The sequence below is a fragment of the Syzygium oleosum genome, unplaced genomic scaffold, assembly GCF_021117445.2.
Source record: "Syzygium oleosum isolate NSW1041296 unplaced genomic scaffold, Sole_v2.1 Sole_v2.01, whole genome shotgun sequence".
NCBI lineage: Eukaryota > Viridiplantae > Streptophyta > Magnoliopsida > Myrtales > Myrtaceae > Syzygium > Syzygium oleosum.
Window position 1 is genome coordinate 9825891 of NW_026607485.1, and position 18197 is coordinate 9844087.

General features: G+C 37.5%; 1 protein-coding gene across 1 annotated transcript; it reads left to right on the forward strand.

Moving 5' to 3' along the window:
• The first annotated feature begins 12178 nt into the window (after positions 1 to 12178).
• LOC115677710 (protein SIEVE ELEMENT OCCLUSION B-like) lies at positions 12179 to 16264 on the forward strand. Its single transcript, XM_056320870.1, has 7 exons — positions 12179 to 12594; positions 13065 to 13154; positions 13436 to 13839; positions 13991 to 14085; positions 14219 to 14349; positions 14537 to 15007; positions 15505 to 16264. Exons 1-7 carry the CDS (start codon positions 12451 to 12453, stop codon positions 16039 to 16041), a joined length of 1872 nt encoding a protein of 623 aa, XP_056176845.1. The 5' UTR covers positions 12179 to 12450; the 3' UTR covers positions 16042 to 16264.
• The last annotated feature ends 1933 nt before the right edge of the window (positions 16265 to 18197 follow it).

Sequence of the window (18197 nt, forward strand, 5' to 3'; positions counted from 1 at the left end):
TCAATATAATTTGGAGTAGACACTAATTTATTATGGGTCGATTAGGAACTTAAGCAAATTGTAGGAGAACATTTTACTTCTGCGAACAAGATATTTCATGGATATAGGAATTTGGTTAAATTAGATAAATCTAACACTATTTGGGTACATTTTCTCTTTATTTCATAAATATTTTGCAAGCAGTGTTGATCAATTTTAATCCTAAACTACTAACATGCAATGAATGATCATGCAGGTACACAAACAAGAATTTACAACTCAATAAATCAAAGCAATAAATAAATGTTAGAAAAGGGGAAAAACCTCACTCCATTAAGCAAAGCATAACTTCATTATAACCAATGCCCCATTTGTTCTGCAAGACGTTCATTAAAAACTAACCAATGTGTGCATGATTTTTAAATGTGATTATACAATTCTAACTAATTCTTTTTTGGTGTTTCTTGTTTAACATGAATACGATTTACTGAATTCTATCTTAAAAATGTATTAATGAACTATACGAAATTCTAAATGACATGCAAATTATAACAATGATTTAAATGCAATCTATATGCAATTCTAATGACATGCGTTAGGATTTACTATGAATTAACCCTATTGTTCAACTATGTGAGATCACTATTTTTGCGGGTTTTTTTTATATAAAAATTAAAAGATATTGAATGCATGAGATGCAATTATGACATAACCGTAAAGCATATATGACTACTAAATGACCTGTGTTTATGACATAAAAATTGTGAAACTAGTTCTATATGAGATATGCATATCATATTTTTGTGATTTTCTTTGAAACTTAAATTAGAAAACTACCTAATGTACATACTAACCTAATTTAAACTAGAAAATAATTTATATTAAATCCTAATCCAAATTAGGTAATTTCCTAGTTACTACATGGTTCCTAAAATATGCAATTCTAAATAGGTGGATTCAATCTAGCCTAAATGCAATGCAATTTTTCATAATAAGAATGTTTCCTAAACTATTGATATATATTATATAAGCCCACATTATTAAATATTCATCACAACCAAAATAGAGAATAATTTAATTGAAAATTCAATCTATAGTCTCAAAGATCGAGCCATCAATTATCAATCATATATGCAATGAATTATATGAGGAAATTGTTAGGGCTAATAATACAATTTAGAGGGGGGTGAATAGGTTGCGTGGGAACTATGACAAAAATTCTGACGGAAGATAACAAGTTAAACTTCACCTGCATAAAAAACATATTAACGTAATCATGTGTGGTGCTGATGAACAAATAATAATAATATTGAACAAGAAATGCTAATAATGAAGAGATAGAAGTATTGCAAGCAGGTATATAGTGATTTGGATTTATCCCAAAGCCTACGTTCACTCCAAATACTAATAACAACAACAAGGCTGGATCCAATAGTAATTTTCAAAGCAAGTTACAATCAGCAAGTGTTGCTCCAATCAACCAATAGATCACATTATCATGACACAATCATTGCTCTTACATTTATACAATTAACTTTACCACGATTACAACTCAGTAGCACTTCACAGAGACATTATCAACAACATACCGCCACTATCAATAGAAACAAAGCAAAGAAGAATAATCAAAGTAATAGACTAGATTTTTTTGTTTTTCCACTCAACCCCACTACTTCTCTTGGATTGAATATATAGCCATCCAACCTTAGATGACCGTTTCCAACTCAACTCCATCAAGTAGCCACTGGTTCTACCATTATTAGTAGCAAAACGTCTCTCTATCGCTCACCAACATCAAAACATCACTCTAGTCGTGGCAGTTTTCCCAAACCAGTCAGTCTGCTCTTTTTACGGTCTTTGTTCTGCTCAAAATTGCCACAATTGCTTTTGATCAACTCCAGTGCTTCAGACACGAGTTCCAAGCCTTGTCAACCAGTATATTCGTTGTGATTAACATTTCAATCAAATGAGCAAGTGACCAGCACCTTCCAAGACTTAATGTCAGCACGGTCCATTGCCCATAATTAGGACTACTCATTATCATCAATCTTTTGGTGTGGATCATGGTCAAATCGTATGGAATGACGCGCAATCAATCATCCAATAATCCTTCTAAGTATGTCAGTTTCCAAAGACTGCTAATTGATGAAGATTCACCATGGTACCTCCAAGTCTTCATGAAATCCACATTATATTAGACTTGTTCTCCTCTTGTCAATATCTTCATCAGTCTTCACTAAACTTACATAGGTTATTGATATCATCACAGTCTTCTACCTTATCTGATGGAGAGAGCTATTCCTGCCAACAATTTGTTGTTCCAATAACGATAAGCTGCTTATGATAATGATCAAATTTTCTATCTTCTAATCCTTTTAAGCTTGTTGGTTGTTATGACTCTACCAAGCTATTCACCTTCATGGTCCTATCAAGCTTTATTGAGTATCCTCGTTTTAGAACAAGCTCCTATGGATGATTGGATTTGTGTTTACAGTTTTTATCGAATCGCCTATCATGCTCTTCTTTTGTAATTGAAGATTCAAGCTGGTTGACTTTATCATACGCTAAGATTTCCTGAGTATATTGAGGTTCCATGTGTAGAAGCTGTAAAGCACAATTAGAAGTAACATGATTGATTGATTTAAATGAACTTCTTACCTGTTTACCTAGTGTGTAAGCAATACATTATTCAAATTTCTCGAATTTTATCTCTAGCAATCCTTGAACAAGCTTCTTGGATGAGAGCTTTGAGATTTGCTTCACACTAGTATATCCTAAATTTCTGTGCCATAAGTCTGAATCATCTTTAATGGAGATAAAACATTGAATATCATCCGACTTTACATATTAGAGATAGATGTTGCCATGTCTTCGTCCAGTAAAGGATTGAGAATTGTCTCTACTTATGCCTGAGCACTTGTTTTCTTGGAAATTTATCTTGAATCCAATGTCGCACAATTGACTTATGCTGATTAGGTTGTAGTAGAGTTCTTTAACCAAAGAGATATCATTGATGGTGAGGCTTGCTATCTTGATAGTTCCTTTGCCTATGATTTTCCATTTGTTGTTGCTACCAAAAGATACACTGCCACCATTAAGCATAGTAAGATGAACAAATTTGCTTGGATCTCTAGTCACATGCTTTGAACAATCGTTGTGCAAATACCATTTGCTCTTTTTTTCCTTGGTACCTACAAAGAACAAGTAGATTTATGCTTTCTTTGGTACCCAAATTTGTTTGGGTCCTTTCGAATTAGAGGGCTCTGCCATTCTCAAGATCATTCTTTGAGTTGATTTCCAAACCTCTAGGCAATCATTCTTAAAATGATTTGGGTCCTACAGTTTGAACCCTTGAAGTTGTGGCCAACAGGTTTTATGAATTGTTTTTTAGAGTGATTTCTGTAAGCAAATTTTGAAGGTTTTTTTTTCCATTCTTTCCTTGACTTTTGGAAAAGCATTTTGAAGATTACTTTCTTTTCAAAACCAAGTCCAAATTTATTGTAATATGGAACTTGTATGGAAAGTATATGCTTTAAAGTTTTTGAACCAAAAAAAAATGGTTGATATTTGAAATTTCCTTTTTAAGCAAATCATTTTCTTTTTTAAACAAATCTACACTTTCTTTGATTGAGAAAATTCCTTTTGTAGAAATTCAATCTTTTCATTTTGAGAAAGATCCCATTACCTCAACCTTGAATTTTTCTTCTTTAACTCAAAAATCAATTGAAGAGCAGATTTATATTCGAGACAATTCATCAATATAATCTAACACTTCATATGGAATCTCGAGATGATTTACCTCGGTTTTCTGAATTGGCCATTTAACATATATGTGCATATTCTTCCTCATCGTGTCACTCTAGGTCTCTATCTTTAGAGCTTTTTTTGCCTTTTCGAACTTGCCTTTCATCTTCTTTATAAGTAGGCAGTTTGGTTTCGTTTCCTGCATTCAAAACAGGTTACATCCTTACCTTCTACTTTGTCATGAAGGATCTTTTTTATTCAGATTCCTTGAATTGCTTCTTTCCTTTGAAGTTTCGTACCTTCTTGGCCATTCTTCTTAATTTCGCTAGCTCCTCATCATCTTCGTCTTCACCTTCTTCAAAATCTATATCACTTGAGTCATTGATGTTATATTTTAAAGCAATTGACTTTTTACCTTTAGAATCGTCTTTATCATTAAGACATTCAACTTTATAGGACATGAGAGTCCCAATGAGTTCGTCAACACTTAGGGGCATAATCCTTTAAGTTTCTCTAATGGATGTTTTGATATTGTTTTATTATATTGAGAGTCCTTGCAAAAGCTTGCTTACTTTTCGTTAGTTGAGATTGGTTTGCCTTGATATGCAAATCCATTAATGATATCTGTGAATCTATTGAACATTTTTGTTACTGATTCATCTAGCATCATTTTGAAAGATTCATATTTTCTAAGGAGGACGTTTGTATTTGTTTCCTTGACTCTATCAGTTCCTTCAAAGGTTAGATGGAGCCTGTCCCAAATCTCTTTTACTATTTCACATGAAGATACACGATTATATTTAGCAAGAGATATGGCGCAGTAAAGAGAGTAAAGGGCTTTAGCATCTAATGCTTTTCTTTTGGCCAACTCCGTAGGAGTAATTGAAGGTGCTAGAGTTCTTTTCTCATTTGATTATCCTATGATGGAGGCTATAGGTGTTGCAGTTGCTGTTCATCATAGTCTTTTCCATCAAAGTAGGGAAGTTTGCTGTTGCTCTATCTCTCAATAATATCTTGTCCAAGATTGCTAGCCATAACAAATCATTAACTCATAAGTAATACACTTCAAATATTATGAGCAGCAGTCTTTGATACCAATTGATGTTGGCTAATAATATCACCTAGAGTGGGTGAATAGGTGATTTCAAAAATCTTGGCAAAATAGTGCGGAATTAAAAATGCCAAGATCTGAAAATAGAGTAACCAGGCAAAACAAAATTTGACTACAAGTAAGTTGTGGTAATATTCAAGCAGTACTGTGCAATGTTTCTATCAAGCAAAAATTAAGTATGAGCAAAGAGATTAAAGACAATGCACATAGAGTTTATAGTGGACGTAGGTCCACTCTCCTATGCTAACAGCCTACCTGCTGAATTCCACTAGTTAATCAATGAGAAGTTACAGTCGTATGTGCTTGTTTATACACAAGCACTTCTCCACAAACCAAGTGCTGCTTATACCTAAGCTATCTCAACCTGCGCTTACACTTAAAACACTATCAACACCTCTCGAAAGATTACAATTGTGAGCTCACATAAGACAATTGAAAATATGTGAAGCTCTCTTGAGATTTGGAATTGTGAACTCTTGATTTCTCGTGTCCTCTTCGGCGTCTTTGGTCTTCTTTAATACTCCTTAGCTTCCAAGCTTCCCATTGGACATTCTTTTGAGAATAAATCTTCAATCTACTCATTGGACGATTGTAGAGAAGATTAGGTTGCCATTGTGGTCGGTCAATTAGAATCTCCGTATATTTGTTTGTCCATACAATCAAATCTTGTTTGCCAAACATAGAGTAGCTCACCTATGGACATTACTTAGTCTTCTTGGTGATTGCCAATCCACAAAGATGTCACCTGTATTTGTAGTCTTTCGCGTAGATATATTTTGAGATTGATAATCAATGATATCTTTCCATAATAGGAATCCATGCTAGATCACTAGCTGTCATGGGATTAGATAAAAATCTCGAAAATCATGACAAGAATTTCATTGCAGGTAAGATAGGTATTATCCTAATATTCAACTATTGAAGTACTCTAGTGATATTCAGTGCTTTGCTGTTGTCCAGCGTTTGCCTTGCTGATATCTAGCCTTCACCCTATTGACATCTAGCTTTCGCCTTGCCGATATCCACACAGTTTGTTGTTTTTGACTTCTTAGATATGATCAATTGTATTAACTAGTACACTTTGATAACGATAGTTATGTAGATAAAAACTTTGATACTTCCAAGTCAATATGAACTCCCATTCCTCTAGACTTGTTAGTGAAAGTTTGTTAATCATAAAGAAGACCTTAAGCATGAATATTACCTAAAACATAAACACCTTTTGCATTTATCGAGATCACTATAAACCGTGGATAGTTTTGTCAACTTCAAAATATATTATAAGGTTTTCCCAACAGTTTGGACTTTAATTGGGTTGAAAGAGAGTGGCATAGAAAATTTTTGAACTTGAAGATGTGAAGGAGATGGAGTTACATGCTCAAGAGGAAGGGAAAAGGTATTTAATTTCTTATCTTTCACATTTACTCTTTATTGAAGAGTAATTTGAAGTCATATTTATTAGCTTAGGCTAAAAATAATGTCAATTAACTAGAGTAAATAATAGATATAAAGTTACTCGCATTAAAAATAATATGTCATGCATGAGGTCATAAGGGCTAGGTTCAATGGATTCAATTAAGAATACGTGGGCAATAATAAGGTGAGAATTATGACATTTGTTCAAGCTAAAATGGTGACAAATGGCACAGTTTGGTTGAAAAGATTGAGATCTTATGTTATTTTGAGTAGATTCTTTATATTGCGGTAAATAAATAATGAAATTGGTATTCGTTTGAAATGCCGGTATATCATAAAATTATTAACAAAAGGTATAGATCAATACGGACACCCCAACTCAATGAAATTTTATTGTTTGAAAATTATTCAATACATATTGTGGAGTGTATTGGTCCCTATTGATGCTTACTAAACTAATTTTATTTGCTTAATAACTCTTATTAACTCAATATCTTAAATATTATCAACTACAAAGAAAATTTGGATGTCACCGGTGTGGCTGCGGGAAGTGTCACCGGTCTTTGGGCGAGTATTGGAGTGCAAGTGTGGGGGCGACGCACAGCAGCTGTGTGGGAGACAGAGACAGCAATGTGAGGTACCACGGCGCGGCAATGGAAACATTGGAGTTGCGCAAGAACAAGGACAGCAGAAGGGGAAGCCTTTTCTCTCGGTAAAAGTACACCAGAAGTGCCACAACTTATGTACGGCGATCACTTTGGTGTCATAACTTTTTTTCGAATCACTTTGGTGTCAAGTTGGAGGAAAATAGATCACTTTAGTGACTCTGGCCAAAAAGCTGACCTGGCATTTATATTAAAAAAAATGGTCTGACTTGTACACGTGGAAATTATGTGGCTTATTTTTTGAATTTTTTAATTTTTAGAAAAAAAAGGTTGCAGCAGCGGCAAGGGAGCCCTCGTTGCTGTTGCTGCCAACCCACCGCCGCCGAGAAGGACCGGCGGTGGTGGGCGCAGTGGTCGACGAGGGTCGCTGGCCCCTGGCCAGGGCCCAGCGACCCTTGCCTCGCCCAGCAAGGGTCGAATCCGACGAGGCGAGACCTCGCCGTCGCCTGGGTCGCGACGGCGAGGCGCGGCCTCGCATTCGCTGGGCGAGGCGAGACCTCGCCATCGCCTGGGTCACGACGGCGAGGCGCGGCCTCGCCTTCGCTGTGCGAGGCGAGACCTCGCCTTTGCCTGGGTCGCGATGAGGGAGCCCTCGCCACTGCTGCCGCCAACCCACCACTGCCGGCCCTTCCCGGCGGTGGTGGGCGCAGTGGTTGGCGAGGGTCGCCGGCCCCTGGTCGAGGCCCGGCGACCCTCGCTGGTCTCGGCGAGGGTTGTCGGGCCCCGACCGCCTTCGCGACCCAGGCGACGACGAGGTCTCGCCTCGCCTAGCGGAGGCGAGGCCGACCTCGCCGTCGCCTGGGTCGCGATGGCGAGGTGCAACTTGCCTTCGTTGGGCGAGGCAAGACCTCGCCGTCGCCTGTGTCACGACGGTGAGGTCTCGCCTCGCCGGATCAGGCCCTTGCTAGGCTCGGCGAGACCTCGCTGTTGCCTGGGTCACGACGGCGAGGTCTCGCCTCGCCGGATCCAGCCCTCGTTGAACACTGCGCCCACTACCGCCGGCCCTTCCCGGCGGTGGTGAGCTCTCACCGCTGCAGCAGGCTTCTTATTTATTTATTTAATATAATATAATTTTTTTAAAAAAAAGTACACATTAGCAGGCACGTTTTTGGTTTTGAATGCTGACTGGACCTCTCCGGCGAGCCGTGGACCTCTCCGGCGAGCCGTGTCAGCGCCACATCGGATTTCCGGCGAGCCATGTCAGCATTGGCACTAAAATGATCATTTTTCAAAAAAGTTAGCACTAAAGTGATCCGAAAAAATGTTATGGCACCAAAGTGATCGCTGTACACAAGTTATGGCACTTCTAGTGTACTTTTGCCCTTTTCTCTCTTACGAATGTCATGCCCCTTTGTTACAAAGTTGTCTAGTGCCTCCTTTTATTTTTGAATGTTTTTTTGCCTTTTCGTATACTGCGTGTGTTACGAGCTTGTGTATCGTCGACGTGCCTCTTTTCTTGTGAAAAAAAAATCCCTGCTTATGCCTATTATCAAACTTTCCTTGTTATTTTCGTTTTCTTTGCATGCACTTTCACATGTATTTCCATCTTTAGCCAAATCCACTTTTGTCTTTGTCGACATCTAAATTTTGGCTATTCCACTTAGTCATTTATTGCATAAGAAAATTAGGGATCGATCCGACCCTTAAACAAAAAATATTATTAGCATAGTTCATATTCGCAAATTTAAGTCATGCACGTAAGTCACATGGTCATAACACGATGTTACCATGGACCATCACGCACACAATCGAGAGCCATGACCGGCCACATCCATTGGAGGTGTTTAAACTCCACACTCAACTCTTTGTTGATGAAGTGTGATGTCTGGTGCTTACTCGATTCAATGGTTATCTATTCAATTCTATTCTTATCCCCCTTTGAATCGTTTCAAACCCATGTTTTATCTAAAAGGAAGGATCAAAGTCTAATTTACGTTATTTCTTAAACTAAATCCAATTCGAATATTTGATTACCTAATTGGATTATTTGACTTGGTGAAACTTACGCATTTCCCAAATAGGAAATTTCCTTCTTTCGAGTTGTGTATATTTGTGATAATTGGGATTTTGATCTTTGAGACTAACACTTATATCCCCGATTATCTTTATTTTCTATTTTGGATGTGGCAAATATTTGATAATGTCAGCTTAAAGATATTCTATGTCATTAATTTAGGTAACTTTTTTGAAAATACAAAAAACAAAATTGCACTACACTCAGGATAGATTGCATTCAATTATTTCTTAATTTAGAATTGCATATTTAGGAACCACGTTGTAATTTAGAAATTACTTAATTTAGATTAAGATTTAATATAAATTATTTCCTAGTTTAAATTAGGTCATTGGATACTTTTAAGCAGTTTCCTATTTTAGCTTTAAAAGAAAATTCAAAAAATATAACATGCATATTTCATATAGAATTAGTTTGATAAATTCAATGTCACATATTATGTGTCATTTAATAATCACATGCTTTAGGGCCATGTCATCATATCTATGTCATAATATCCATGTCATCATATCCATATCATTTAGTGATTACATGTTTAGGCTATTATAAATTAGATTGCATATCATGTTAGACTAGTTCATGATTTTTTTGCCTTCATTAGAATTAGGTCACATATAGATTGCATTTAAATTCATGTCATTAGTTTAAATTAGAAATCACATAAGACATAACTTAGATTAAAATTGCATCTTATGCATTGTATATAGTTTAATCTTTTATAATAAAAAAAACCCAAAAATAATTAATTGTCATTGCATTTAGAAATCATGTTTAGGTCGTGCGTATATTCTTTAAGTTAACAATCTTGCAGAATACTTGGAACAGTATCATAATGAAGGCATGCTTTACTTAATGCATTGAGGTTTTTGCCTATTTCTAACAATTTATTTATTTTGATTATTGAGTGTTAAATCTTGCTTGCGCAGCGGCGTGATCATCTCTCACATATTAATGGTTTAGGATTAAAATTGGCAAAGATTGCTTGCAAAGTATTTTTTAAATAAGGAGAAAAACTATCGAAAGAGTGTTAGATTTGTCTAGCGTAACCAAATCCCATATCCATGATATTTCTGGTTTGTAAAAGTAAAATGTTATCTCAACAGTTTACTTGGGTTTTTAATCGACCTATAATAGATTAGTGGATACTCATAATTGAACTGAATTGCATGTGCAATTGATACAATTATAATCTCAAAGTCTGATTGATATGGTCTTAGGAGAGTCCGTGCTAAATATAAGCTTAGTAATCCATTAGTTTTCCCTGGATGGTTCACCTCGTGGAAGGTCACAACAATCTTCTACCCAAAACTTCTTCGTATTCTTTCCTTTCATTCCTTTATAACTTTTCCTTTTTTATCCTGTCAATATTTCGTGAATATGACCAGAGAACCATGCCCCCATGGTGACCGAATTTTGCGCAATATATAGCTCCGAATTTTGTTCGATATATAGCTCTTGATAAGCGCTAGAATGTATTCCTTGGTGACTGAATATCCTTTCCTATTTTATATTTTGCTGAGATTCTTTATCTTAGGTCACTTACTTTCAGAACGACACACGCATTCCACATGTGGTTTTTGGTCACCAGGGTCTTCAACGGGCTTGGCCAAGTTTTGATACTCTCGCAAGCTTAGTTCAGATAATTCGATTAAACTTAGAGCCTCCATGGTCCAGTCCAATTATAATATAATTTATGTGGGCTTAATTAAAATCCTGCCGATATGTTAATGCAAATTAATAATATTTTTGTTTTGGGGTTTGGGTCAATCCTTAATTTTTTATGCAATGAATCCCTAAATGGGATCGCGAAAGTTTAGGTGTTAACAAACTTTCATCGTATGGGTCGAATCGGCACACACATCAATGCGTTCGCGAGCCTAAACTATAGGCACACCTTTAACAAATAAGTTATTTGAGATGACAAAAAGATTGGGCGCCGTTGGGAACATTGAACATTCGACTCGTCGATATTTCTTCATTGAAATAAACTCTAGCACATCAATACATATTAGAGGTCATCCAATCAAACCATCGATCCCTCCACAAAATTTTCATGAGAAATGAGCGAACGCACAACAAGAGCAAGCACCAAAGATCAAAACAACAAAAAAAAAAATGGAAACGAGTTGATTTATATGGTTCAGTCACGGCCTACAACATAGATCCTGTTAGGAGATCAAAACGAGAATTACTTAAAATGTCTCCCTTAACCAAAGCTTATGTCCATTATGTCGCTCATGTGGTGTAACTGATTAATCACATCATCCATGTGACCAAACATCCCAAATCAACTTTTGCAAATGAGTTTCAAAAGATCTCTTATGATAGGCCTACTCTTAGCATGTCGTTGCCACGCTATGTTTCCAATACATAAAATACTTTCTTCACTCTTACAACCCTATTAGGTTATATAGCATTCTGCACCCTCTTTGAGTTTCGTGACTACTAACCGACTCTATGAGTTACAAGATAACATTATACAGCAAAAATCTGGACTTCTCAATAGATAATCAAACTTTCCTTCATCCTTATTCCTTAATTTAATTAATTAATCTATTAAGACCAACATGATGGAAAAAGACACCACAAATGCCATAACTTTCGTACAAAGCTCACTTGAGTACCATAACTTTTTTTTTTATCACGTAAGTGCTATAATTTTTTTTTCGATCACTTAAGTGCCATAACTTATGTACGGCGTTCACTTGAATGTCATAATTTTTTTTCCGATCACTTGAGTATCATAACTTTTAACAAATATTCACCACAAGTGCTATGCCATGGAGGATTTCAAGCACTTGATTGAACGTTTTAAAAAAATTTTGACACTTAAGTAATCGATTAAAAGTTAAGGCACTCAAGTGAATATTTTTCTATAAGTTATGGTATTTAAGTGGTCGAGAAAAGAATTATGGCATTCAAGTGAGCACGTACGAAAGTTATAGCACTTATGATGTCCTTATCCCACCAACGTGAGCTTAAAATCAAGATAAGCTCTAATAATCATAAAGTGATAAGCCATATAAACCAAAGCAGAAAAAAAAATGATAAGCCATATTATGAATGAGTATGTAAAGTTGATCTCATTAAGATGATTCTGTCGAAAGTATAGGATTGAGAAACAAGATGACATATATAAGAGGAGAGAGAGAGAGAGAGAGAGAGAGAGAGAGAGAGAGAGAGATGACTCGTACTAAAGAGGGAGAGAGAAAGAGATGACTCAGATCAATCAAATCAATCGTTCCTCCTTACCGGCTCATAAGTTGTCGTGTTGTGGCCTTGGAGTGTGGGACCTGTGGAGAGTTATGACTCTATACTTCTTACCGGCTCATAAGTTGTCGTGTTATTCCCTTTTCTATTTTTGGTCAGTTCGTGTTATGGCCTTGGAGTGTTATAAATAGGTCTCCAGGGACCTGCAGTTTGCTCCCCACAAGCCTTCCATCTTCACTCCGCTCCCTCTCTTGAAACCCTAAACTTTCCCTGCTTCACTCATTCCTTTCTCCTTTTCCCTGCATCCGAAAATGGCCGGAAACAACAGCTTCATGACCAGCTTACTTGCCCTCCTCGACAGCGAAAAGTTCATGAAAGATGTAACGAGCTCAGGGATAGATCAAGTTGATGTCAAGTATTACTTGAGCCTCGTCGAGAAAATCCTCCACCCAAAGGTAAATTAGTGGACAAGCAAATCAAACAATATGCTATAGTCCCTTTTTCATTTACTTTTTAGTAGTAAAGTTTTCTCTTTGTAAAGGCCAAAAGCCTTAACATAACTAGTTCATGGGACATGCATGGTGTTCCATAGGCTTTTAGGTAATTGTACCTCTATATTCATGACCCTAATTTATAAAATGAAAAGGGAAATATATATTTATGGCCATGGATAAATAGCTGCGTCACTACTACATATTACTCGCAAAAACATGAAATGCATGGCAAATACTGCAATCTTTCCCATTTACTTATTTCCATGGTTAATTGGTTGGTTCTCAACTTGTGGAAAAATGTCTTTGCTCCTCAAATTAATTCCATGTTTCACTTTTCTCCAGCTAAACTGTATCAAGATACACAATTTTTCCATGCTCTTATGTACATAATATTTCATGTTGAGGACTCACAAGTCAACTCTTTTTTCCAGGGTAACCAAGGTCAGAGCAAAAGCTTCAACCCACCTTCTGAAGGAAAGCCTGCTCCTTTGTCATCCATCATCAACAAATTGTGCTGTCAGGTAATCTCATAGTAAGAGACGCACTCCTCCCTCAGAAGTGCAAGTATGCACATGCGGGAGCCCGGCGTTTTAGTTCTTTTTTAACATTACATAGAGAATATAATTTTTTTTTCTCAGATAACAACTGATTTAAAGTAAAAGCGACTTTTTAGGCCGCATTAAAATCTTTCATTCTATCAGAGAAAATACAAACTATTGCTGTGTTTGTTAAGTTCTTCATCACGTCCTCGATGATATTATTTCCAACATTGAATGTCGAAATCTATGTCCGCAACCAACAGATCACTTGCGAGGCCCTGCACACCAACGATGCAAGCCGAGCAATGGAATTGCTTTTCGACAAGTTGTCATCCTTTTCATGGGATGCCAAGGCTGTGCTGACACTGTCAGCTTTGTCGGTTTACTACGCCGAGAATCGGCATCATGCTGAAACTGAAAAAGACTACAAGTTAGTCTTGGCGGCCGAGTTGAGAGGGTCGCGTGCTGATAAGTCGGCTTTTGCGGTGCTGGAGGATCTGATCAGGGTGATTTTAGAGTTCACCGTGTGCACTGTTGAGTTTGCAAACTACTCTGAAAGTTTCAGAGAATCGACATCGATTGACATAAGAGCTAGATTTTATCAAATCATTGTCGGTGTTGTTGGCTGCTCAGTTCCGTTCTGTGGCATGATTAGCACGAGCAATGAGTATGTTATACCTTGCCTTTGCTTTTAGCTGCCTTTGTTAACAGACTTGGAATTAATTCCAAGCTCTCTCTCTCTCTCTCTCTCTCTCTCTCTCTCTCTCTCTCTCTAGCTGTTTCACTTCAAAGCTCCACCTATTTCTTGATGACTTCAGGTTCCTAGAGCTAAATTTATTGCCCTTCTCGAACCGAGTCATGAAGATATATAAATCCTTCAAGAAAGAAGTGGAAAATTTCAAGCAAGAGAACGGTGAGATCATTGTTGTTCTCACATTGAAAGTTGTCCACCTTATCCAGATTCCTTTTTGTGTACGCATATAATTTTTGTCCAATCCATATATCGAACATAAGTACTTAAATTGCAAGTGATTCACATTATGCAGCGGAGCGACTTCGATATAAGCAGATCAAGGGACTTTACAGATCTACTTATGATATTTTAGGGCGTATGGCCGTTCTGTTCTGCACTGAGAAGGATTCGCCAACAGTTTATCATTGTTCCGAGAAGACCACCGTTAGCTTCTCAGTCCCAAAAATCTTCATTTACTTTGATTACTGCTCATTATTGTATATGAATGTCACGATAAGGGAATGCAAATCAACTTACAAGTAATTAACTACGTTTGAAATTTTTAGATGGTTCGTATCTAGGCATTCAAAATGCAAAAATAAGAGCATGGTTTGATCACTGCGTGTCATAGGTAAAGTTGGAGGTGTTCCAGAAAAAGAACGTGATGCTGCTCATTTCAGGCTTGGACTTGTCGAATGATGATTTCATACTCCTTACCAGCATCTACAGTGACAGCACCTTCAAATCTAGTAATTACGAAATTATGTGGGTTCCCATTGCGGATGTAGAAGACGCTGTGATGGAGGAGCAGTTCCAAAAGAAGGGATCTCAGATGCCCTGGTACTCATGCAACTCCATCGTCAGCAAGGCATCAGCAAAGTTCATCAAGAAGTATTGGCACTATAAGCAGCAGACAAAGGTTGTCGTGTTGAACCAAGAGGGGAAGGTGGTGAACATGGACGCAATGACAATGATACGCCTTTCGGGATCAGAAGCCCTGCCGTTCACGCTGGAGAGGGGCTGCAAGCTCTGGGACGCGCACAGGAACAACTGGCTCAAGCTCTTGGTGAACAACACGGTCTTCCAATCTGTCGAACAAAGCGTAAGTTACAAATGCAGTATGGTTTGGATTATGTGGGCCACATTTTTATTATCCATCCCTAGTTGGATGGACCTTCTTCCTACCAGACTTTTGATCAGTGCCTTACAAATCTAGACATATCACTCAAATTTATTTCTAGTTCAGTTTACATTTAGGTTATAACAATCAAAGTCTAGTCGGAGATCTTCCTCCAAATAGGGATGAAGGAAGACACAGCCTCCGTTCTAATTTCGTCCGACAAGATTATTGAGTGGCTTAGTCTTTAACACGCTCGGCCAAGCACAAACTCGCACACTATAGACAAAAGAAAGTAGAACGAGCTTCTATTATTGCAGACTACGTGTAAAATTTACACAATCTAAAATTTTAGATACGTCTAATGTCGCACCTATCGAATTCACACAAAAATCATATGCAAGATAGATTAAGAATTTCCTGACTTAACTGATTTGTATTCTTGTTCTTTTAACATGTCCTATGTCTTGATTGTTGGCCAGTTTGTAAACAGGGAGCTCATATTCTTGTGCGGCTCAGCTGAAGACTCCAAGACTGTCGAAGAGATTGAAAACCACCTGAGCAAGATCAAATTCCCCGTCAAGTTCTTCAATATCAACACCAAGAGAAAGCAATTCCTATTCCGCCTCGAGAACTGCATATCCTGGATGATGCAGGCGAATAAGGAGATGCCAAATTCCCTGATGCCGGGGCTGCCCGAGCTCTACAGCAGCTACAAGAAGCAAAGCGGGTTCGCCATCGTCGCGAGGGGGTCGAGCGTGATCGTCAACACTAGTGTCACAGATCTCTTGAAAGTGCTGTCGAAGCACGAGTTGATCAACAACGTGACTAACACACAGGATTTTGAAACCCACTTCGTAGCGTGCCACAATAAGGTCGCTCCCCCGTCGCAATGCCTCGAATTCTCTATCCCCAACATGGTCGGTGACATGCCGGAGTACACAAAGTGCCCCAAGGCCGATTGCACTCTGAATATGGAGACCGTCACCACCTTCAAGTGCTGCCACGGTAAGCACTGACCAGCCAATGAGGCCACCGAGCCCAACGCCTTCGTTTGGCGCTCCAGAATAAACACCGACTGCTCAGCTCAGTCGCGTTTTCACGTCGTTTCTTTCTTTCCAGTTTGATATTGCTTTCCATTGTGTGTGGTTGGAGTATGTAACAAGATTGTGCGTGAGCTGTGCACAACTCGATGTACCGCGCATGCGGACACGGTGTGCAATGAATAAAAGTTTTTTTATCATCTGTAACAGGGTTCTACGTGTATGTAACATGCAGAACTTGATGTACTCTGCATGCAGACACTGTGCTACGAATAAAAGTTTGGGTTAATACCATGGAAAACCTCAAATTGATAAACCTGTGATAAATTTATCCGAAATTAATTTTTTGATCACAAAAAACCTCAAACTGGTACATGTGACAAATTTATCCTAAATTAATTTTTTGACAATCAAAATTAATGATCTTATTGGATTAATACCACAAAAAATCACAAATTGGTACATGTGACAAACGAAGGATAAAACCCCAAATTAGTACACTCATTAACTATCACGTGTCATTAAACTCAGCAATTTGATAATAAAATATAATGAAAACTAACTTAGGGTAAATTTATCACAAGTATACTAGTTTGGAATTTTTAGTGATAAAATTAATTTTGAGTAAATTTATTGCAAGTATACCAGTTTAGGATTTTTTATGGTATTAACACTAAAAGTTTTCATGATCTTATTTAGGTTCATTAGTTATGTACGGTCTTGGGGCGTACAAAACAAGACTTTTCATGTTATTTCCCAAAGGCAACCGCAACACACGATTCAGAGATCTCTAACGACTCCAGTCCCAAATTGGGCGCATCTGGTGCATTAGGCCCCGCAGACTTGATCCGATGGATCATGGGCTAATTCCCAAAAAAAAAAATACAAACTTTAGTTCGAGTGATAATTTTGGCCTCAACTTTTTTTTATCTCATAAAGATTACCAAATTTCACACTTATCCCAAATCCGACCCCTCGTTGACTCTTTATCTGAAGCCATTCTTGTTTGAGAAAAAAGGTTATGGTCACGAACTTGACGGATCTCGTCCATGGTGTCTCTCGACGAGCGGTGGTCTTCAGCTTCAGATTACGACGGACAGAGAAATTTAATCTAAAGATCTTTTGACTTGCCGTTGAAGTGAAGGAGATAATGAACTATTTCACTGCTATTCTTCAAACCGTGGCTAAAAAAAAAAAGGACAATGGATAGTGCTTTAAATCCCGTCAGCAAGCCATATGGATTTATTATTGAGGTATAATAGACAAGTTAGACAATCAACGGTTTTAAGTCAAGGGGGGTCAGATTTGAAATTTAAGTGAAAGTTTGTGATTTTTTACGAGACAAAAAAAAATTGATGCCAGAATTGTCACTCGATCTAAAATTGGCATTTTTTTTTTTGAATTAGGCCATAAATCATGTGATGGCACCATAAAACCCACGTGACCCGACAAATCGCCTACACTCAACCTATATGTTCCGTTGGTGCAGCCAATAACTTACCATGTGAGAGAGGACTATTAGAGTGTGAGAGCTCTGTGCTCTCTCTAGTCTCTAGTATCTACAGGAAGAGTGTCGAACCCTACCAAATAAAAGTCGTTTATTGAGTTTACGTGTATTGATTATATTGATTCAGCGCTTATCCTTTCGTTAGACTTTAGTGTGTGATAATGTGTCATTTTATTACCACATCCTATTGAGAACTTACTACTTGAGTCACAAAGGAAATTGGGAGCCCTCTCTAAGGGCGTTCGTTTGGCGAAAAATAATAGATTTGAAAAATATTATTCGAAAAATAATTGCTTATATCGTTTAAAAAAATTAATCAACTAAAAATATATTCATCATCAATAACAATTTGTGTCTAACTATTTTCATGAGGGATGAAAAAAATTTCTATTAAATTATTTTTGTAAATGATAGAAACGATTATTTTTCAGAAAATGTTTTCCAAATCATTTATTTTCCGAAAAACAAACGCACGAATTTCATCCTTCACAATGTACGGTATTTCAATACACATACTTGGAGTCGGTCCCAATCTGGCAAAGCTGGGACAGACTCACTTAGCGAACAAAACATTCTGACAGCGAGGTAGGTTCCAACCCCGTTCAATAAGTCACGGAGCTTCCAC